The sequence below is a fragment of the Microcaecilia unicolor genome, chromosome 11 (genome assembly GCF_901765095.1).
Source record: "Microcaecilia unicolor chromosome 11, aMicUni1.1, whole genome shotgun sequence".
Taxonomy (NCBI): Eukaryota; Metazoa; Chordata; class Amphibia; order Gymnophiona; family Siphonopidae; genus Microcaecilia; species Microcaecilia unicolor.
Genome location: NC_044041.1, coordinates 69,783,643 through 69,806,347, shown reverse-complemented (window position 1 = coordinate 69,806,347; position 22,705 = coordinate 69,783,643). Strand labels below are relative to the sequence as shown.

Below are 22,705 nucleotides of genomic sequence, written 5' to 3'. Positions count from 1 at the left end.
CATAAGGTGGTGGCTCAAGGTCTGAGGGGTCATCAGAGAGTATGGGTTTCTCAGACAGGGTAGGGGCGGAAGCCACCGATTGGGTGGTAGGCTTCCTGGGGCTCTTTCCCTCTTCTAGTTTAGATTTTCTAATCTTTCTTTGAACACGGCCTAACATGAATTTTACTGGGGATCCCATATAAGTTTTCAACCAGGAGGGAGGGTCAGTCACAAGGCTGTCCCAGGAATCTATATAAGGGAGTTGTTCAGAATATTCTGGTTCTCCTACAACTATGCTGTAGACCTTCCGGATTACTTCAATATCTAAGCTGCCACTAGGGGGCCACCCCACTCCCATAGATGGCCACTCAACTTCACACAAGGTTCTTAGAGTACTTGAGCTTAAAGTCTGTCCATAGTCATTAATTAAAAATCCTTTCTTGAAGTTCTTAAGCATACAATCTAGGGGAGTATCAATTTGTCTAGATGATGTCCCACCCATAATGCTTACAGTTACAACACACAAAAAAGGAAGGAATTTTTGAGAATGCAGTAAGGGGTCTCCACTCTTTTAACATTCAAGCATCACACATTCCATACAGAAAATCCCACCCAACAATTTCAGATTTCTCAGATACAGATAAGCTCAAGCGTTTTCGCTTCTAGTCCCCGCGACTAGAAGGTACTAGGGCCTTCGCTGAGAGTTGATCAGGCTCTCCTTCCTCAATTTGTTTGAGGGGCTGATTTACAATTTTCTAGCTAGAATTACAATACAAAATACAGAATACATACCCGGCGAATGTTCTCCAGTCAGTTGGGTACTGGGATTAATGCAGGATTCATCCCACCTCTGCCACCAAGAATTGTTGCAGGAATTGAGATAGGAATTTGTGATACTTCAGGAGTCAGACAGCACACACCAGAATGAGAAAGTAATCTTCTTTATTTGCCAGCAAACAAAGCAGGACATCAGTTCTAGCTCTCTTCTCTTCTGTCTCAGCTCTCTTCTTATGCTGTCTTCTCCTTCTTCTGTCTGTTCCTTCTGTCCTTCTCTTTCTTCTGAGCTCCTTCTGACGTAAACTGCTTCTGCTCCTACTTAAATACTGTTCTATCCCCCTCCTAGCCTTGCCCCCCCCTTACTCTCCAATTGGTTAAGGAATAGATTGGTCACTTTGCCTCAACCAATCATTACTTTTGAAATATCAGTTACATAGGTTCCAGACATCCTAAACTGACCTGTGACCTGGGGCCCCTTACACCAGACATTTGGTCTCCAGAACTCTTATATTTTCCTTATGATTAATGTCTCATCTATAGCTTAAACTGGGTTCCCTTAGAGACCAAGAGGCCCTAGTGAGATTGGTTATTCTCATATTCCTAGTCTGGTTCATACTAACTGCTAACTAAACTCTGGCATTCATTAAAGAGGTCAAAAGTCAGTCTTACTTAATAGCATACGGCTATGGTCTGTTATTACTTTCAGGAGGCCAGTCCTACACTTAGCTATAATTAATCAAGACTTTTCCTGACCTTTTTCACCTATCAGCTTATACACAGAACCAGCCAGAACTATGGCTAAGTCAAACCACATGTTGATCTCTTCACTGCAGTCTTTGCTTAGAAAATACAGCAGAGAGTAACATTAGATTTAAAAAGGTATTCTACATAGAAATTACAGAGAATAGAACATATTCTAAAATACACAGAATCAGTATTCCTTATAAGACATATTCTACATACTTATAATGGTCTATATATCTAAGCTATCTCTTTATAACAAAATCTACATATCAAGAACTTCTGAAATAGTATTTCAGCTTTAAACTACAGTATGCCTAATAATATACAGATGTGCCAGCTAGCATTGGCAATTCACAAGGGTGAAAGAAATTCCTGTCTTTGACCTTTCTAACCCAGCCCGGCAAACTAGACTTCTAGTAATTAATTCCAGCCTGCATTCCTCCACTACTTGCAAAACTGAGAATTTGCAGAAATAGTATTTAAGCACCTTTAACCAAAATTAACCCTTAATATGATTTCTCAGAATTATTCAATTTCTTTTGCCCACTGCCTCATAGGTACAGTAGGTTTTTAGGTATTCCAGAAGGGCTCACAATACAAAACAAGGGTGTTAATGTAGGATGTACCTGGATCCCTTTAAATGAAGTCCACTGAACTGACCACGAGGCTGCTCCTCAGCTCTGCTGCTATATCTATGAGGCCAGCTTACTAGAATGGTGACAAATGGCCATCCCTATAACTGTTTTTTGAATGTTTTTCTCTAGGACTTTTTTTTTTTTAAATAATAGTACCTAAAGAAATATTAAAATATGTACCGAGCACAAAAATGTCTGGAAAACAGCAATTTTTTAAACAAAAATATAGACTTCTTCAGGTTTGAAAATTGATATGTTCAGGATGAGAATTTCAGATGTTTTCAGCACAACGTCTACAAACTGGACTTGGACATCAAATTGAAAATGCCCATCTATGTGTCTAGAGCTTGTCTGTATTGGGTTTAATAGGGACATGGCATAGCACTTTGGATGACATTGAGAAGTCAGCAGAACCTGCGTATCTGAAAGGAGTCTGGCTTATGTGGCAGATGCTCTCTATTATCTCATTAGAACATCTTTAGGAGGAAGGCAGTATCAATATCAATCTGCCAATACTGCTTCCAAGACCCATCTTAGTAGACTTCCTTTTAGGGACAAATTGCTTTTCAGAGAAGATCTGAAGAGGTTGATGAAGGATTTGGTGGAGCCAAGCCTCAGAGGTTGCCTGAAGATAAACCCAAGGTGTCAGTACAGCTCTCTTTCACCAGGGCTAGATTTCGTGAAGCGAAAAGGTTCAGGCTGGGGTGTTCTGGAACTTTTCGGCACTTTCGTTTTCAAGTGCACCAGTTGTCCTTTCAAAGCAACAAAGGATAGCTGTGTGTTAGTCAAGGAATAGGCCTATATCATCTCTGACCAGTGGGTTTTGGATGTGATCAGGTAAAGCTACAAATTGGAGTTATCCTGTCCTCTTGCAGATTCGTTTCTGATTTCTCCATGTCATGCATGTGGCACCAATGTGGCAGTTGTACATGCTACATTACAAAACCTCCCGAATCTTGGAACAGTAGAACCAGTTCCAAAATCTGAGTGGGGAACTAGAAGATATTCAATCTACTTTATTTTGTCAATGAGAAAGGGCACATTTGGTCTAATGCTAGATAGTGTGAATCATGTATTTTGCATCCTGTGTTTCAGCATAGAAGCCTTTATGTCAGTGATAGTGGCTATATGGTCAGAAAAGTTTTCAACAGGTTTGAACCTCAAAAATAAATTATTTCAATATTATAATCTGGTCGCTGCATCAGTTCTTGAGATTCTCTATATGGCTTGGATAACTGAAGAGAAACCACTCACACTTATAAATATTTGTTAATATATATATTCATGCACCCTTTGCTATCTCATTGTTTGTGAATGTACAGAGCAGCAACATGATCATCCCTTCATACATTTGCAAGGCACCATTGGTTTGATGTAGGGCAGTGGGCAAAAGCTGCGTTTGCTGCTGAAGTTATTTGGACAGGGATTTCCAGTTTCTACCCATCTTAAGGAGTGCTTTGCTACATCCCATAGGTTCTGGACTGGTCAGATGAAGACGCTAAGGAAGAAGAAATTAGGTTTTACCTACTAAATTTCTTTCCTTTAGTCCCAACAGGCCAGTCCAGAGATCCTCCATAGCACATTCAAAAATTAAAATAATCTTGCTCTTGCATTGTTAGGGTAGTTCAGTATTTCTGAAGTATTAATTTTTCCTAAATTGTTTAAAAAGAGTAGATCAGACAGGCAGGTTTAATACTACCAGTCAAACAAAAATAAAAGCACGGGAACCATTGCTTTGTCATTCAAAACACTGAGAAGCTAAGGTTGTACAATGCCCTTAAAGGGCAGAGCTCACAGCAGTTGTTTTCTCTTCCCATCTGTTGGTTGTCAGGCATAACCCACAGCTTCTGGATTAGTCTGGTTGGACCAAAAGAAAAAAAAAAAAGCAGGTTTAAGACCTAGTTTCTTCTCAGATTTTTAGTATTTATTCATTCCAAAGGCAGAGGCAATTCAAGGCACAATCAGTTGGTCCTATTCCTTAAATATTGCCTGCTATTAAAGACTAACTGGGCAATGACTAATACATTGTGACAGTGGTTTTTGTAGGAACCTTGCCCTCTTTTGAGATAAGTTTGTGGGTTCCCTTTTTATCACCTAAATGTCAGTTCCTTACACCATGTCTCTCTTGCATCCTTTTCCATCACTGTTCTTTAGAAAATGTGTTTTAGCCAGGACCATTTTCTTTTCTCAAGTCACAATTTAATCCTTGTGACAGTATGAAACAATGGTCAGATCACGGGACAAGTCTGTGCAGTCCTCACTGAGATGTCCCCAGTTTCAGTCACAAGGGAATGACCAGGATAGGATTAACCCTTCAGCAGGCCCTTAACAAACAAGGGCAGCAAGCTTCTCATCTAAACTAAATGTTTTAAAAGTCCCACAAACAGGCCTTGTATAGCTCTGACAGCAGAGGAAGCAGCAGGTTAGAAGTACTGCTACTGCTCGCAGACACCTGCTGACTGGAGGACAGTGCACATGGTGTGGGCAGAATAAGATCTCTTCAGGCTCAGGCAGTGGCAGCTCTGGTCCTTTCCCCTCCTCCAACTCCTCTTTTTGCCAGCAGCTGATTTACCAGGGCAAAAATCTGCCTTGGGACCCACTGAATTAGCACAAATGAGAGGGCCCCTCCTAAACACATGCTGTTTGCCCCAGGAATGACTAGAGCAGCTACTTTGGAGTTCATGTCTGGTTCAATTATTTTATATATATATATATATATATATATATATATATATATATATATATATATATATATATATATATATATATATATAATAGGAACGGGCTCATGAATTTGAGATACCGCCTTTCTGTGGGTACAACCAAAGCAGCTTATGTATACTAATTGCAGGTACAAGCTTAGTGGTGATTAGATGGCAACACCAGTACTTGGGAAGCAAAGTTGGTGCTGGGCAGACTTCTATGGTCTGTGCCCCGATCATGGCTGGACAGATTGAGCTTCAGTAGCAGAACAGGGTCAGTGCTGGGCAGACTTCTACAGTCTATACTCTGAAAATGACAAGGACAAATCACAATCAAGTACACATTATTTACTTCACATCATACTTTATGCGATGAGTTATTTTGTTGGGCAGACTGGATGGACCATACAGGTCTTTATCTGCCATCATCTAATATGTTATTATGATCCAACATTTCTATGGCAATATCAGAAAACTTTTAATGCTCTACTAATGCTGAGGTAAGAAAGCTAAAAGCTCACTCTTCTTACATTCTGTTTCCAGTTGCCAGAACCGATAATGCTGTTTCGCTTCTACAATGACCTGATGGGCCTAGCAAAGGAGAGCCTGCAGGATGTGGATGGGGCTGGTAAAAGTCTTAAAGTGGTGGATCAAGGACCAGAGACAGACACGCAGCTGCTGTCTGTAGTGCTAAAGCTGAAGGACTTGATCCAAGAGCTTCCAGCAGAGAACCTGGCAACACTGCAATACATAATCCAGCATCTCAAGAGGTGAGAGAAATGACCATATATACACACTTGGCCCTAGGTCTGTGTCAGCGCTATTGTTCACATCGTTACCAGCTTAAGGATTTGTAGCATACCCACTTTTGACCAGCCTCAGGTTCAGATTGGAAAAATACAGGTAATTGAATGTAAAATCTAAATCCAGTACAGAGGACCACATTAGGAACGAACCCGCATTGCTGTTGGTTTGGGTACATCATATCAGTAACAAATCTGTCCACTGTGACTGGAGAAGGCATCTCTGAAAATTCGTTTGTGTGCTGGCTGATTGCAATTAATGTGGGGCTGGGGGAGATCTTAGCAAGAACATGTCCTCCTACCACTACAGCGCTAACTAGTCTCTCTCTCTTCCATTTGTGCATTAGAATTGCTGAGCTGGAACAGGATAATAAAATGACCCCAAATAATCTGGGCATCGTATTTGGGCCAGCATTAATGCGACCTCGACCCATTCAGGCCACCATCTCTCTCTCCTCTCTAGTAGACTATCCACACCAGGCCCGCATCGTGGAGATCCTCATAATCTTCTACGACACTATTTTTGAAACCGAGACCACCACATTTGTGTCATGCTTAGGGACAGTGAATCCAAAGGAAGCAACTTACAAGCAACTGGGCAAGGTGGGGACCACTAAAGATCCAGGCTCTGGGCATGGGGAAATCGCACAGAGGATAGTCATATACAGGAAACGTTTCAGAGTCTTAACTAAAATAATCATCAGTGATAATTTTTTAATACATAGATTTGTGATGAATTTGCCAGGAATACCTTCATATCTGTGCTATCAAAAAAATTACAATCAAAGTTCTGAGAGGTGGGTTTTTATTAGAAAGTCTGTACTGTGTGTAATGCTACCTGTAAACTCTCTCTTTCTAGGACAGTATCTCCCTGCAGAGAGGTGAAGGCAGGGAGTGTCTTCAGTTAACTGCAGAGGAGCAGGCCTGTGGGTCAGAGGATGTGGATTTGCACTGCCAGACCTTTAGAGGTGTGTAAAGAAAGGCCTCTGCTTCCCTTTCTCAAGAACCTGAGCTGCTGAGAACACTAGATAGGTCTCACTCATTCATGCTGTTTATTCTCATTTCCAGAAAATTCTTTGGGTTCTAAACTCAGAGACCATTCTGACGATTCTGACTCAGAGCTGGAAGATGTGCTGTGTGATGGAGTCCCTGCACATCAGACAGCAACAACAGATGTGACTTTACAAGCCGGGAAAAAAAGCCAACTCACCAAGCAGGAAAGTGAGACAAGTGTAGATGACATTCCATACGCAGATGACAGTAGCGAGGGCCAGCGAAGCCGCACCTGCAGCCTAGGCCAAGAAGATGCTCTCTTCACTTGCATCCAAAGGCCGACTGGAGAGCAGCTCAGAGAGACAGAGGACACATCCATGTCCCAATGCCTGCAGAATTCTGAAAGGCAGTTAGATGCTGAGCCTGGGATCAGGGAAAGCTCACTTTCCCAATATAATACGAATCAGTCAAATAACACACAGTTGTTCACCGAGGGTCAGCTACAGCCATACTGCTGCGGACTGCAGCTGCCCCCTCTCCTGTGTAACAAACACACTGTGCTAAATACAGTAAAGAACAGGCAGCCCAAGCTCATCGGAGTCCAACAGAACTGAGAAATTGGAGCAAAAGATACACCTCCCATCCCAAAACAAAAGATGGGTCGGGAAGAGTGTTACAAGTGAAACTAATTTCCTGCAAAATGCCTTCTCTAAACTGCCATCACAAAACCAGGACTGCCTTACGATTCCTCAGCAGCTCTGTAAGGACAAGAGCTCTGCTTACTGCAACGTATAAAAAGTCTTCATTCATTATGTTCAGAAAGCTCACACACAGGTACGCACACAGCACAAGCTGCCTTCTGATTGGAAGTGTGAGAAACATCTCAGATGGGTCTAATATGAGGAAGGCTCTTAATTTTCTGGATGAATAAGTGTGGAATGATAATGTTTCAATACATTAGAAGTATTGCCAGTATTTTGGGTCAAGAACATACTGAGCGAGAGAGAGACAGCGAGAGAGAGAATGAATGTGTGGTGGGGGAGGGGAGGGAACATAGCCTAGATTAACTAGGTGGCAGTTTGGTTTCAGAACTCTGAGTTCATGGCAGATTGTGCCACTGTTATATGGAATGACACCCATCATCAGGGTACGGTACAGCTATTGCTGGTCTTCAGTCCTCTTTTTATATGAATACTTTTTGTGTTAGGCAGGGACTTCCTCAGGGTCTGTATATAAGGATTAATGTCTTACACATATGTAACCAGATACTTATATGCACTAGGTAGCAGCAGGTCTGAACTTCACCCTATGCAGACATGTTTGAAAATAAACATTCCACTGGCTCTAAAGATACCACTAGTATGTTTTATTCACTAAACAAGAAGTTTAAGTTTAGTTATAGATTAAGGAGACATCTAAAGTACTGCTTCTCAACCCTCTCCTGGAGGCACACCTATTCAAGTCAGGTTTTCATGATTACCATACTGAATATGCACAAGATAGATTGGTGTGTTCTACAGTCCAAGTGTATGCAAATTTATCTCCTGCATATTCATTGTGATAATCCTGAAAACCTGGCTAAACGTGCCTCTGGGAGAGGGTTGAGAAGCACTGGTCTGAAGGTTAGGGGAGGCAACTGGAATGAATAATGCTCATACCCCACCTTACTCAGCCTAAAGAATAACAATGGCTCCTGTCCCCAGAGATGGTTAATTTAGCTTCCCTCAAAGAGCATCAGCATGCAGGCTGTGAGAAAGCTATCACAGATGTACAATGTGTGGGGTGTAAAACTGCAGAAAATCTAGACCCAGATCTAGAACTAACTACTGCCATCACTCATCTCTGGCCAGAAACAGCACAAGTACAAGGAAAAAAATACACAATTTATTTAAACATTCCAGAAAATAAATGGAGCCAATAGAAAGATATTCACAAAAATAAAATAAAAACCAGGAGTAAGATTAAACGCTGTCCCAGCGGTGATGTGCTCCCCTGTCATTCTCACATTAACCCTCAGGGAGATCTTCCACCACAAAAGCAGCAGTGAAGAACGTGATGAGCCATTTCATTTTCAATGTGAACAGACTGAGTGCTTAAAAGGAAAACAAAACAAATAAGCAAAAGTCACAGGGTGTTGCTCAATCCCCCCAGAAACCACAGCTGCTCCAGAAGTGAACAGCAAATCTCACAGAACATTCATACACACCAAGAGCACATGATGTCTGATTCACTTCTACAAGGCTGAACAGAAAAAGAAATGACCTGGGACCCAGCACTGCATCAACAGCCAATAGCTATAATTTTATTGTATTTATTTTTATTTTCTTACATTTGTACCCCACGCTTTCCCACTCATAGCAGGTTCAATGCGGCTTACATATTATATACAGGTACTTATTTGTACTTGGGGCAATGGAGGGTTAAGTGACTTGCCCAGAGTCACAAGGAGCTGCCTGTGCCTGCAGTGGGAATCGAACCCAGTTCCCCAGGACCAAAGTCCACCACTCTAACCACTAGGCCACTCCTATAAGAGAAAGGGCAATCCTCCCTCCCAAACCCAGTGTGCCACTGCATCTGTATAACAGCAGGATGTGTGAATGTCTCCCTACCTGGCAGATCCAGTTACTGTACTAGTCTGTAAGTGATATATCGACCGGCTGTCTCACTGGGTCTAATAATCTTCACTACCTACAGTAGGAAAGACAGACATGGTTATGGATATGGTTTATTGTACTTGATATACTGCCCTTCCTGGGATGCATGACAAGGCAGTTTACATAAAAACATCAGCATACGGGATATGGGGGGAGGGGGGGTGCAGTTATCAGGCCAGTCTGGGAAACAGACAGAACAAGGAAGCATGTCTCTGGAAGGGGCTATACAGTAAACCACAACTTAAGCTCTCCTTTAAGAACACCTGTCTTCAACCTTATTCATTCCAGTGAAAAGAGCAAATAAGCAAAGACTCAACTCCGCAAGCTCACCTGTCCACGTTTTATCCCAAAGTAGCGGGCCACAGGGTCTCCTGCTTGAATCCTGGGCAGCTGCGACTCTCTTAGCTTGCTAGGGGGCACAGGTAAGGAAAAGAGCAGCAGCACAGCAATACTGATTAGTACCTTAACAGGGTTTAGACATGCACAGCCACCTCTGTGATGCAGGACAGAGGAAATAATTAATGACTTGTTTCCCCTAATTTAAAAATAAGCTTTGCCTACCTCTACAAAAAGATTTGAAGTGGGTTACAACAGTGCATATAAATGTTACAATACCAATACAAAATATAATTAAACATAAGTAAACATTACAAGCCTCATTATGTTTATTAAAATGCTTAATATATTGCTTAGCTACAAAAGATCAAAGTGATATCCTCAATCACAATATGACCCCTTGTTAAATTAGCAGCTAATGACTATCAGGCTATGTTACAATAAGACATGGGAAAAATATTAAAAATCCAATAAAATTAAAATCACCCATAACCTCCCCAAATAGCAACTACAATCACTCTAACCCTTTAGCAGCTATTTTATTTATTTGTAGCATTTGTATCCCACATTTTGCCACCGTTTTGCAGGCTCAATGTGGCTTACATTTGCCGTAGTGGCGGTTGCCATTTCCGGGTAACAGAATTACAAATGGTGTTGCGTTAAGGTGCAACATACATGTTGACATACCTTCTCCAATAAGGAACTCCCTTCTAGCCCAGTGGGAACGCCCAGCTTTTCAATTTCTTAGAGGACAGATAATAATCACACGCCTCTCTTAACATCCTTGATAATCTGTTCCATTTCAAGGGAGTTCAACCCACCAACATCCTCTCTGGGTATTTATTGATCTGAACCCCATGGCTGAAGGCATGGCCAACAAAATCTCCCCCTTGGACCGTGCACCCTCAGCACATAGACTGTCGGTCTCTTATTTAGGCATCCAGGTCCTTAGCCCCTGGCCCCAGTAATCAACAATCTAAACAAAACTCTTGAATTAACTAGAAACCAATATAGCCTATTTACCAAAGAGGTTGCCTTCTGCCATCTTTTTTGCATTCAAAATCTCAGCTGCAGTATTCTAGACCAACTTCAACCTGGCGCTCTGCCTTTTAGTCAAGCTTAAATGCACCAGGTTACAGTAGGTTAGAAATAACAAATGCTTGCATAATGTGGTTCAAATTGTCCTCCAATAAATATTTCTGCATTTGTCTATTAACTTTCATTTCAAAAATGACTCTCTTACAATCAAATGCGACCTCCATTGTCGGTGAGGAATCTATTTGAACACCCAGATTCTACAGGTGTCTCTAGCTGATGGTTACTGAAGCCAGTAAGAGACTAGTATCATGGCCCGTCCACCCACCCATATTATCTTTGTCTTTCCAGTTTAAGGCACCGATTTTCCTGGCAGTAGTAGAGCACACGTCAGATGTCTGTTAACTTTAAAAAAACAGGCAAGTTAACTACTGACCTGTAGTTTGCAACATTTATACAATCTTCTCTAGCACCTTTCACATATGGTCTCGACAGTATCTGCTTCAGATCAGGGCAGATCCCATGGTTTAAAGCCAAGCTAATGAACTGAACTAACCAAAGACCTCACGGGGAGTTTTTTTTTTTTTTTAATATATATATATTTTAAATTGACTTTTACAAAGATTAAAAACAGGCATAATCCTCTGGATTCTATATAATGCAACTGGATTTGCGCAAACTTAATTGGCTAACAAGCCAATCAGTGCTGATAATTATCACTTAACAAGCAATTGACACTAATTGGCATTAATTAGAATTTAAACGCAGAACCGTCTCAGCGTATAACGTGATGCACGTAAATTCTAAGTCTCATAGCTGAAAAGAGGGTGTGGCCATGAGCATTTCTAAAATCTATGCACATTGTTAAAGAATACATCCGGTCTGTGTATAATGTAGGTGTCGGAATTACACCAAGTTTTACTTGGCGTAACTGCCCTCGATTAAATTTAGACGTGAAGACGGATGCTCTGCGTATTCTATAAAGTATGTCTAAATTTAGCCATACTTTATTGAATATGCCTAGGCGTATTTTGTTTCAGTGCTGATCTTATAGGTGTGATATATAGAATCTAGCCCAATAAGTATAATTCTCCATTTACAATTCACTCCTTCCTTCCCCTTCTTCTTGCAAGACAGTACAAACATTATCTCCTCTAGTAGGTATAAAGAATAGCAACCATGCCTCTAGAAGCAGGTAACAGCAAAACAACTTTCTACATTACTGAATATTTTGCCAGGTTGTACAAATGTCCCGGATTTTATGAAAGGCTATTACCTTGCCATTGTATTGTACTGACCTGTTACTGAGGAGATTTTTTAAACACAAACCCTTTGCAAATTGACTATCACCTATGACTTCACAATGGCAAACTGGGACCAAAGTATATCTTTCTTAACCCCTTCAATTCATTCCCCTTCTCTGCAGAAATCTGATCAAATATATCTTCAGTCTGAACAGGTAGGTTGCTCAATCTGATCGGTGCCCCCAAATCATATGCTTCAATTCAAAATGAGAAGTAAATTGATTTGCAGATAGCACAATTTCCTTCTCAGCTTCCCTTACTACAGATGCAATCAAAATCTCTTTGGAAATTTTAAATAATTCTTAGATATCTTAACCTGAACAATTTCATCTTTATATCTCTTCATGGAGGCTTTCCATTCCAGTAGGTCACTATCACCTTTCCAATCTCCTACACTCAATTTTATGGCTCCTTAAAGTTTCAGAATACCAGGGAATTTTCTTTCTTTTTCTTTGCTAATAAACCTATTTTCTGCAGTAGTTAGCTACATTTTGTGTAGGTAGATATAGCTAACTATCTGGATAGACACAACTGAGTCAGTTTACTCATAGCTTTCACTGGCTAGATGATTTTTTTTTTTGGCTGGATCTACATTTGTTAAGATTTATATAGGTTGCTCATATGTTGCGACAGCTAAATAGGAGGGTAAGACGGTTCCCAAAAGCAGGAAAATTGATGAAGATAAAGTACTTAGATTTAGATTTTGTAGTACACGTGCTATGAATTTAACTTAGATGGTTAACTTTTGAGATGGCCAGTGCTCAACCTTCTTTGCCCAGTTCAGTTTATACAGGTAAAATCACTACCTCAACAAATTTAATCAGATAAGGAAGTAGCTGCAGTCAGGGTGTTCCTGGAATGGGCTTCTAAAACATAACCAGGTAGCATGATATTATGGGGGCTCTTAATACGTTCCACACTTAGGGTTCCAAATTCAGATTAGTGGTAGAGTTGTCTCATTAATTTAATTATTTTTATTGAACAGAAACCTCAGAAAACCTAGATCCAAGGGAGAAAAAAAGAAATCACATCTTGCCAGTGGTCAGATCTATAAGTAAACTGACCTGGTTATGTTCATCCGGGTATCCAGCTAAATCTACCAGCACCAAATGTAGCTGGATAGTGTAGAATATTGTGCTACCCCAGGAACACCCTGACCCAGTCACTTTCTTACCTGGTTAACTCTGTGGCAGTACTGAGCTGGGTAAAGGAGGGGGGCTGAACATATCACTCATAGAATTAGCAATAAATCTGTGATGGGTATATAGAGTGTAAGTGTCCAAACACACAAGAAGCCAGTGGTCTGAGCTCAGGATTACTCCTCCTGGTTAAAATTATCATAGGCTACGCTAAAAGAACAAGGCTGGATAGTACATGTCAGAGCGCCAGTAGGGAACCTTCTGAGCGCAGGATACCAGGTACTAGAATCTTCCTGTATCTGGGACACTGCCACCTAATCTCTGCCTTAGCTGTAAAAGCAGCACCTTGCAAAGGGGGCACACCACCCTGCAGAAAGGATACTATCTGGCCAATAGCTCCGTCACTTCATCTTTTGTCATCACTACATGTTCTGGAACCAGCTGCAAATACAGAAAAGAGAGCTCATTAAAGAAATCAGTTCCAATTCTTCTCAAAAGATGCCAGCAAAATCTCAGCTTTGCAACATTCCCAGCAGGACCCTGTGCTCCCCCACGGGAATTCACGCAGCCTATCTTCTGTGACAGGAGTGCTATACAAGCAGGTAATACTCACCTCATGTTCTGTGATGTTGATAAGTAACTCCTGTTGTAGAAATTGCTCAAGGATGTATTTTGGAGCCATGTCTATAAGTGACTGAAACAAAACAAAACAGAGAAAGGTAATTATGGAGTGGCAATTAAACATTCATATCAGGGAATATAAAACAGTCAAGTTGGAGTCCTTTTTTTTTAACCTTTTATTTAATCTAGGAAAGAACAACTTCTCACACCAAAAATACATAACATATTATATGGTTACAAAAGAAACACACACACATGTACCTAAATCAGTGGTTGTTCCAAAACCTGGTCCTGGAGGCAACCCAGCCAGTCAGGTTTTCAAGATATCCACAATGAATATTCATGAGATTTGCATGCAGTGGAGGCAGTGCATGCAAATCTCTCATGAATATTCATTGTGGATATCCTGAAAACCTGGCTGGGGTGCCTCCAGGACCAGGTTTGGGAACCACTGACCTAAACTGTACCCATAACTAAGACACTACATAAGTACATAAGTATTGCAATACTGGGAAAGACCAAAGGTCCATCGAGCCCAGCATCCTGTTTCCAACAGTGGCCAATCCAGGTCACAGATACCCGGCAAGATCCCAAAAATGTACAAAACATTTTATACTGTTTATCCCAGAAATAGTGGATTTTCCCCAAGTCCATTTAATAACGGTCTATAGACTTTTCCTTTAGGAAGCCGTCCAAATCTTTTTTTAAACATCGCTAAGCTAACCGCCTTTACCACATTCTCTGGCAACAAATTCCAGAGTTTAATTACACGTTGAATGAATAAAACATTTCTCTGATTTGTTTTAAATTTACTACATTGTAGCTTCATCGCATGCCCCCTAGTCCTAGTATTTTTGGAAATTCGTGAACAGACGCTTCACATCTACCTGTTCAACTCCACTCATTATTTTATAGACCTCTATCATATCTCCCCTCAGCTGCCTTTTCTCCAAGCTGAAGAGCTCTAGCCGCTTTAGCCTTTCCTCATAGGGAAGTCGTCCCATCTCCTTTATCATTTTCGTCGCCCTTCTCTGCACCTTTTCTAATTCCACTATATCTTTTTTGAGATGAGGCGACCAGAATTGAACACAATATTCGAGGTGCGGTCATGGAATGATACAAAGGCATTATAACATCTTCATTTTTGTTTTCCATTCCTTTCCTAATAATACCTAACATTCTATTTGCTTTCTTAGCCGCAGCAGCACACTGAGCAGAAGGCTTCAACGTATCATCAACGACGACACCTAGATCCCTCTCTTGGTCCGTGACTCCTAACTTGGAACCTTGCATGACATAGCTAGAATTCAGGTTCCTCTTTCCCACATGCATCACTTTGCACTTGCTCACATTAAACGTCACCTGCCATTTAGACGCCCAGTCTCGTAAGGTCCGCTTGTAATTTTTCACAATCCTCCCACGATTTAACGACTTTGAATAACTTTGTGTCATCAGCAAATTTAATTACCTCACTAGTTACTCCCATCTCTAGGTCATTTATAAGTATGTTAAAAAGCAGCGGTCCCAGCACAGAGCCCTGGGGAACCCCACTAACTACCCTTCTCCATTGAGAATAATGACCATTTAATCCTACTCTCTGTTTTCTATCTTTTAACCAGATTTTAATCCACAATAAATCAGACCATCTTGACCCCAACATTTTGCACAAATGTTATTCACTTCTAAGTAAATAAAAAGGACAATTCTACAAATTGGCACCTCATCTAGGTGCCCCAATGTCATATGCTTAGTGCCAATTCTATAAAAGCATCTTGCACTAATACCAGCATTGGCATACCCATATGTGGGCACCCCCTCTTATGCCATGTCAATGGCAGGCATAAGCTGGCATGCCTGAGTGTGTGAAGTGACGCACAGTAAACTAGGAACCTACTTGGGAAACACATCCATGGTCCGCTCATGCTCCACCCACGTTTGTCCCTTTGCAGTTAGGCGCTACCTTACAGAACAGCACCAAGTGCACACAGGCACCTGTCAATTAATGGCACCTCTGATGCATATGTGGTTCCTATCTCTAGGCACCCCAAAGTTTTCAATGGACACTTGTCCACATCTGCTCAACTAGAGCCTGAGTAGTAGTAGAGCACACGTCAGATGTCTTTTATTGCAGCAGTGACTTTGGACACTCCACAAGCAGCAATGAGGAAGGGAAACCTTAGAATCAATATTCAAAACTACTAGTATGCTGACTGTATAAGTAGATTTTTTTTTTTTCTTCAATTTGCTGTCCTGGGGAACAGATATATTTTTGATACCTAAGTCGTTACAATGTATCTGTTCAAAGCTGACCCCAGGATCTGATGTGATCCGGAAGTTATATAGACAGCATTAAAATTCAGTTGCTCTCTGTGTAACTTATGCATTAAGGTTTGAACACAGAAACAGAAGAAATAACCTTGAACGGATAAATTATCCACCTTCAAAAGGCTTTTATTTAGATTTATTGAAGTTATTAAGGCAGTTTGACAGGAATCCTGATAAAGTTATCCAAATTAATTATGGGGCCCTTTTATCAACTGGTGGTAGGAGGTAGGACTACTGCGCGGGTAGCGTGTGGCAAAACAGAACTATCACCCAGCAGTAGTTTTGTGTTTGCCGTGCAGTTTCCTGTGCCAGAAAATAATTTTGTATTTTCTAGTGCAGGGGGCAGGGAGTAGGTGTGCCCGGCAGTAATCAGCCAGCGCCACACACTGTCCGATTACCGTCCGGTTAGCGCACGAGCTCTTTCCACCTCCTATTTAAAAAGCGGTAAGAGTTAAGGGTTCAGGCAGTAACTGGCCACGCGTCAATTTTTATATTAGAACACAGCCATTAATGACCTCCATCTTAAAAAGAACCTTTTGCCAGCAGCAGTAAAAAGTGGCCTAGCGCAATTCCATGCACCCAATTTTGCTGCAGCTTGGTAAAAGGGTCCCGATATGCGACTGCCATCCCAAGAAACACTAAGTCAGTGATCAACTGAGAAGATAAAACACAGCTCCCAGTGATGCTTCAGCTCATATACCACATTGCTTTTGGTTCAAGTTTAGTCTAAATGATTTTTATTCAGGATCAAACATATCTAACAACAAAATATCAAGTCTAGACAAGATCTTCAATCAAACACGGCAGAACAATACTCAAAGACAACAAACAGCAAAGAGCTGGATAACGAATGATCTCATTTTGTTTTGTGAAAATGCTCCCCCCTCCACCTCATTACCCTAGTCCCTGTTCAAAGCAACAATTTGTGTTCAATATCACCCCTCTCCCCCACCCCCTCCAACCCTACCACCCTAAATGTAAACAAACACTAAGATGACCTGGTATCTGGACTCTTATGACCCCAGGTCATCTCCGACAGAGTAACTGGTTCAAGTTTAATAGCATCAGCTTTTACATTTCCATCACACAGATAATCATGATACACTTGAATGCTACAGAATCTTCCACCAAGAACTGGAGCAATAACAGGAAAAGCAAGACAGTATTCACATAAAGGGGGAAAGGGGAGTTATCAAGGTGCAGTAAAAGGCAGGCTTTTATTGCACCTTGATTTACCATGAGAATCACCAACCTACAATATCTCAGTACTGCAGGTTGCTGACCTCACAACCAACATTATGCCAAAGTCTCAGGAGAATCAGGAGTCCAAGCCACGGCCCAGTGCTGCTGGGCCGCATTAGCTGATTTCCGAGTTCCTCCCCCACTCCAAACACAACTACTACCCTACTGAAGAGCCCCTGTTAAGATTCCTCAGCTGAAAGCTTCACCCCACTCATAGGCACCCACCTCCAGGCCTACCTTACAGCATCCCTGGGGTCTAGTAGGAGTCCAAGGAGGGGTAATCCCCATTCGCTCCTGCCTTGCCAGCACTGGGATTCAAAATAGTACTGGTGACCCTTAGCAGTTGTCTTACTGTACTACTGCTAGAGGTCATCTTTCCATATAATGACCTTGTACCTAGGGGTTGTTCGAGCCATTTTGAATCCCAGTGCTGGAAAGTGTGCGTTAGAGCCCTTTAACATACATTAAGGGACAAATAACAAGGGTTGGTGCTTGCTAACTTCCCCCCAAAATCTCATCCTAAAAAGATTAAAAAATGTTTTGATCAATGCAGTTAATTTATCTGTTGCAAGAACAATTTCAGCATAACTTATTTTACAAAAAGCATAAGAAATCATTTTATTCTCAAGGAATAGCATCACCATGACAATGAAGCGAGCATAAGCAGTGCACCCCTGGTGCTGAACAGGGCATAAGGTACCTGTTTTGCTGAAGGTGTCATACCCTGCTGCACAACAATCAAAGCTCTCGTAATGTTCTCCTCTTGCATTCTCTGGCAATACATCTTGATAGTTTTAATGCCAACCTTTGGTTCCTCTGAGAAAGAAAGAAAAACAACCAAGAAAATTATTTCACACAAGTGGACAAATTAATTATTTCTTTATTCATTCATTCATTCATTCATTCATTCATGACATTTATACCCCACATTAGCTCAAAATAGATTCAAGTTCAATGTGACTTAAAGACAAACAATAAAGTGAATAAAACATAATAATGCACAGAATATAACTCAAATTACAATAAGTTCATGAAGCAAATTAATACATGTGCAGTAAGTAACCAGGGATTAAGACTATCTCAAGGACAAACAAATAATTAAGGGTGGATAGGTGAGAGCATAACTAGGCAGGACTAGATGGGAAATGAGATTAAGAAAAGGGTGTGGGTAAAATTCAAATAAAGTTCTTGCTATAATCACAAATACACACCAAGAGAAAATTCAACCAGGTGCCTCACCTGGAAAAAAGACAAACATCTGATCTGTTGGATCATCATTGTGTGCTACCAGCACTGTGAGGTCAGTACGTCGTGGACGTCCTTCACTGGGCTTGTCCCCAAACTGAGCTTTAAACTCATCCAATGTTTGATCCAGCTCATCCTGGGTTACTAGATAGCCCCGGTCATGGCAGAGCTGGGAAAGACAAGTCTGTGTTAAACTCTACAGTCAAAGCTAGACATTCATAAGCCGAGGTGCAGGAAAAAAAGCAATCTTGAAAATTAGCTTGAGTCTACAAGTCTTCCTGATGAAGAGTAGACCTTAACTACCATCCTCCCACCAAGCGAGGAAAGTCTGAACTTAAGACTCTTAACAGACTCAAAATGACAAAACACAGATAGGTCTCTTATCCAATGAAGCTAAACATAACCTGTTTCCAGAGAAGTGAGGGAGTCCGCCATCCCCCCAAAATGGGGGACTAGCCTAATGGTTAGTGCAGCGGCCTGAGGAACTGGGTTCAATTCCCACTGCAGCTCCTTGTGACTCTGGGCAAGTCACTTAACCATCCACTGCCCCAGGTACAAAATAAATACCTGTATTTGTTTTGATTGTAACCACAGAAAGGCAGTATATCAAATCCTATCCCCTTTTCCAACACAACAGTAAGGGGCCCCTTTACTAAAAATGCTCTAAGCAGTTAATGTATGAATTAGTGCAAATTAACCACTTCTGCACAAGCACACCATTACCATGGTGGCATGGCGGTTTGTGAACACTATTTGCTTCCTGACTGCATGTGTTTGGGGACAGAAAGTATACAGGTCTTGGACAAAAAATGGATATGGACTGCATACTACAGTTAGCACACTGTACTTACCACATGCTGTCACTTTTACAGTTAGTGCAGGTTCACTTAGTGCCTCCTCAAGTGCATTCCAGCTAACTATAACCAGGTTTACGCTAACTAGTGTAGTAATTGCTCAGGTCACGCTCCCAACAATTACTGCGCAGCCTTTGCACTTAGTACATTTTAATACTTGCTGTTATGCTAAGTACAAAACCTTAGCACACTTTAGTAAAAGACCATCTAAGAGAGGCAAAGGGCTTCTTCAAATCAATGTAATTAGTACAAAGAAAATCTGAGTTATTTTTAATGTAAATGTTTTACTATACTTTGGATTAAAAGTAAATAGATGAATATTGTACAGGGTTAAAATTGTGCACTAAATACTAAAATACTAGAGCTGTATTTGAAACCTGCAGAATAGCGATTTAAATTCAAATACAAATAATCCGGGACTATACTGTGCTAAATTCTACTGAAATAAACACTTGATCTCTGATTTCAATTGCTTCTTTTATTATTTGTTATGTTAAAGTTCAATGCCCATTATTCCTATTCGGCTGAATACGTGTGAATGATTTAGTCTTTTCCCATCTCATACTGTAGTTCCTTTCTGCCTATGTACCCTTAGTTTTCTAAACCACTCAGGTCTGCAAGTTAAGTTGAGGGGTATAGTAAATTCTAATAAACTATTATTCGTATTTGGCTGAATAGTAAAATGCTATTCGGTACAGCTCTAAAATATAAAGGGACATGGAGTAGCAGCCTAATGGTTGCTTCTTGTAACCTTACATTGCCTCAGTTAAAAACAAATTATCAGCCTGCTGAAGATATGGGAATAACTACAGTGCCTGACTGTAACTTGTCTTAAAATATTACTGGAAATATGTGACCTACATCTCACATACTACAGGGATTCAGGGAAGGCCATCCAGATGCAGGATCTAAGGGTCATGGCAAAACAAGTTCCAGATAAGCCCCCCTCCTCCACCCGTACGTCTTCAAATTTGGAATTCTATCTCCAGCCTACAGTTATGTAAGCAGGTTTTGATGGAAACCAAAGTTCAAATTGTGCTTCTTCCAGCGACTCTAGAAAAGTCACTTCACCCTCAGCTGCTTCAGATACAACTTAAGACTGTGAACCTAACTGGGAAGGATAGCAACTTCTGTACTTAAACGTAGTTCTTGAACACAGATTTGAAATAGGTGAATAATTATTACTATCATTCACAATAAGATCAAGGCACACTAACACTACAGAAGTCAAGAAGCAGAAAAGCCCACCTAGAACAGAAATACTACGGTTGCAATTAGCTCACGCCTTTATTTCCTATGGAAGCAATCACAAAAATATTAGCACAGCCAATTACACCAACACTTAAGAAAGGCAGCGGCCAGAGGAGAAGACATGGATCTATCTCCCCCCACCCCCCACCAATACAGACACAGGACACGAGTGAGATGTCAAAAGGCAAGTAAATCAGCAAAACTCCTTAATATCACTTCACAAGCCGATTGCCCCTCCGCCTTCCAGGCACCTGCATAATTGTTTTGCGAATCTTCCACAACCGGTAAGTCTCTTCTTCATCGTCCATGCCGGCCACAGACAGGAAGTTTACAGGCCAACCTACAATCAAATCGTCGGCGCATGCGTCCGCAACGTGCCTCACAGAGTCCCAAAGTACGTGACAGACCAGACGCATGACCAACGACCGTCTGCGCATGCGTCCGCAACGTGCCTCACAGATTCCCAAAGTACGTGAACAGACCAGACGCGTGACCAACGACCGTCTACGCATGCGTTCTCTGGATCCAAGGCGGTTTGAAAACAAGGAGATTGAAGAAAACAGGAGAGGGGGTGTGTGTGAGTGGCCTCTAGTAGTCCATTGTACGGTGAAACCTTTAGGCGGAGCTTTACTTCACCCAAAAGAATAACAAAAGATTATTACAAACTAGTAAAAAAGGCCCGTTTCTGACACAAATGAAATGGGCGCTAGCAAGGTTTTCCTCGGAGTGTGTATGTTTGAGAGAGTGTATGTGAGAGTGACTGTGTGTGTGAGAGAGTGAATGTGCGAGTGTGTGTGAGAGAGAGAGAGTGAGTCTGGGTGCGAGTGTGTCTGTGAGAGAGAGAGAGAGAGAGAGAGAGAGTGTGTGTGAGAGAGACACACAGACTCTGTGAGACTGAGTGTATGAGACCAAGAGAGTGTGTGAGTGACTGTGTGACACATAGAGAGTGAATGTGATACAGTGTGAGACATAGAGTGTGTGAGAGACAGTGTGTGAGAGTGAGAGAGAGAGTGTGTGTGTGACAGAGATACCCCCCTCTGGTGTCAGGCCCCCCTCCCTCCCTCCCTCCCTCTCTCTGGTGTCAGGCCCCCCCCCCCCCCTCTCTTTCTCTGGTGTCTGAGCGTTACTGTGCAGGACGCTGAGCTCCAGCTGTGCTTCAAGGAACTGACCAATCCTATTTAATAGAATGCACCTCCAATATTCTGAAGCCGAGAAACCTCGTGCGGTTGGTCACTTCTACTTGTGACGAACCCGGAAGTACGTGATGTCAATTCAGGAGATGGATACAGAGAGCAGGAATGCCTCTGCCATGCAGTCAGCTTCAGAATGTTGGAGGTGTGTTTTATTATATAGGATAAATGCTTGGTCCATCTGTAAAAAGTCTAAAGCTGTTCCAGTTGGACAGGCAGTGCCTTAAAAGGTTGTGGATAGAATATTTTGTTTTTATTTTTTTTACTTATTGACAGCTTTTTAACATTTATTTTAGAGCTTCCCATATCTAGATATCAATATTAAATAAAAATTGAATATCACGAAAACAGCTTAAAATTATTATAGCTGGTAGAAATAGCAGTTACAACCTCTGTATTTTGTGCTCGTATTTCTACACCGTTCTATACAATACAGATGGTGAGGGTAACCTCATTCTTGATGGGTTCAACTTAACTGTTGTTGTAGTCTGCCTTGGGAAGCCTGGTGTTATAAAGATGCAATATATTGAAATTAAATGGAAAAAATTAAACTCTTCTTTCATTGGGGCACATGGAATTACATCTGCATCTGTTTTGTAGAAGTTTACATTTTAGATACACAAATGGATTATTCAGTTTTGAGCATATTTCAGGGTCAAGTGGTTTATAAGTCAAAATAAAAATATTTTCTTTCATGCAGATCTCTCATTTGTTTAAACATAATTAAATGGGCTATAAGCCTTTAATGCAGTCCATTGGTTTTCTTATATTTTGTTCTTGTGCTGACTTATACTGTGTGAAAACTGAAGACTCTTATCTCTTCTAAATGGTTGATAATAAGGGGAGGTCATTGTGAACTCTATCCACCCTAAAAGG

At 41.2% G+C, this 22,705-nt stretch overlaps 2 protein-coding genes across 4 annotated transcripts in view; one reads left to right on the top strand and one right to left on the bottom strand.

Moving 5' to 3' along the window:
* Positions 1–7,986, top strand: part of ARHGAP45 (Rho GTPase activating protein 45) — a 115,795-nt gene extending 107,809 nt beyond the window's left edge. For all 3 annotated transcript variants that reach the window (XM_030219456.1, XM_030219457.1, XM_030219455.1), the window contains 4 exons: positions 5,381–5,607; positions 5,988–6,243; positions 6,500–6,608; positions 6,709–7,986. In XM_030219456.1, the coding sequence (XP_030075316.1) occupies positions 5,381–5,607; positions 5,988–6,243; positions 6,500–6,608; positions 6,709–7,247 (1,131 nt within the window). In that variant the 3' untranslated portion in view covers positions 7,248–7,986. The remainder of the gene's footprint in view (positions 1–5,380; positions 5,608–5,987; positions 6,244–6,499; positions 6,609–6,708) is intronic.
* A 509-nt stretch (positions 7,987–8,495) lies between these two features.
* On the bottom strand, positions 8,496–21,012 carry POLR2E (RNA polymerase II subunit E). The gene is made up of 8 exons (XM_030219459.1): positions 20,891–21,012; positions 18,529–18,703; positions 17,990–18,105; positions 13,715–13,795; positions 13,484–13,542; positions 9,618–9,696; positions 9,243–9,321; positions 8,496–8,725 (listed from the first exon to the last, which is right to left on the bottom strand). The coding sequence occupies exons 1-7, from the start codon at positions 20,945–20,947 to the stop codon at positions 9,256–9,258; spliced, it is 633 nt and encodes a 210-aa protein (XP_030075319.1). The 5' UTR covers positions 20,948–21,012; the 3' UTR covers positions 8,496–8,725; positions 9,243–9,255.
* Between the last annotated feature and the right edge of the window lie 1,693 nt (positions 21,013–22,705).

Bases quoted from the DNA above. Each gene is read 5' to 3' on its own strand.
- POLR2E (XM_030219459.1), bottom strand. From the start codon at position 20,947: ATGGACGATGAAGAAGAGACTTACCGGTTGTGGAAGATTCGCAAAACA. The intron at 13,796-17,989 runs GTACCTTATGCC...GTTTTGTTTCAG, and splicing joins TGACACCTTCAGCAAAACAG to TCACTTATAGACATGGCTCC. The intron at 9,322-9,617 runs GTGAGCTTGCGG...TTCCTACTGTAG, and splicing joins TTGGGATAAAACGTGGACAG to GTAGTGAAGATTATTAGACC.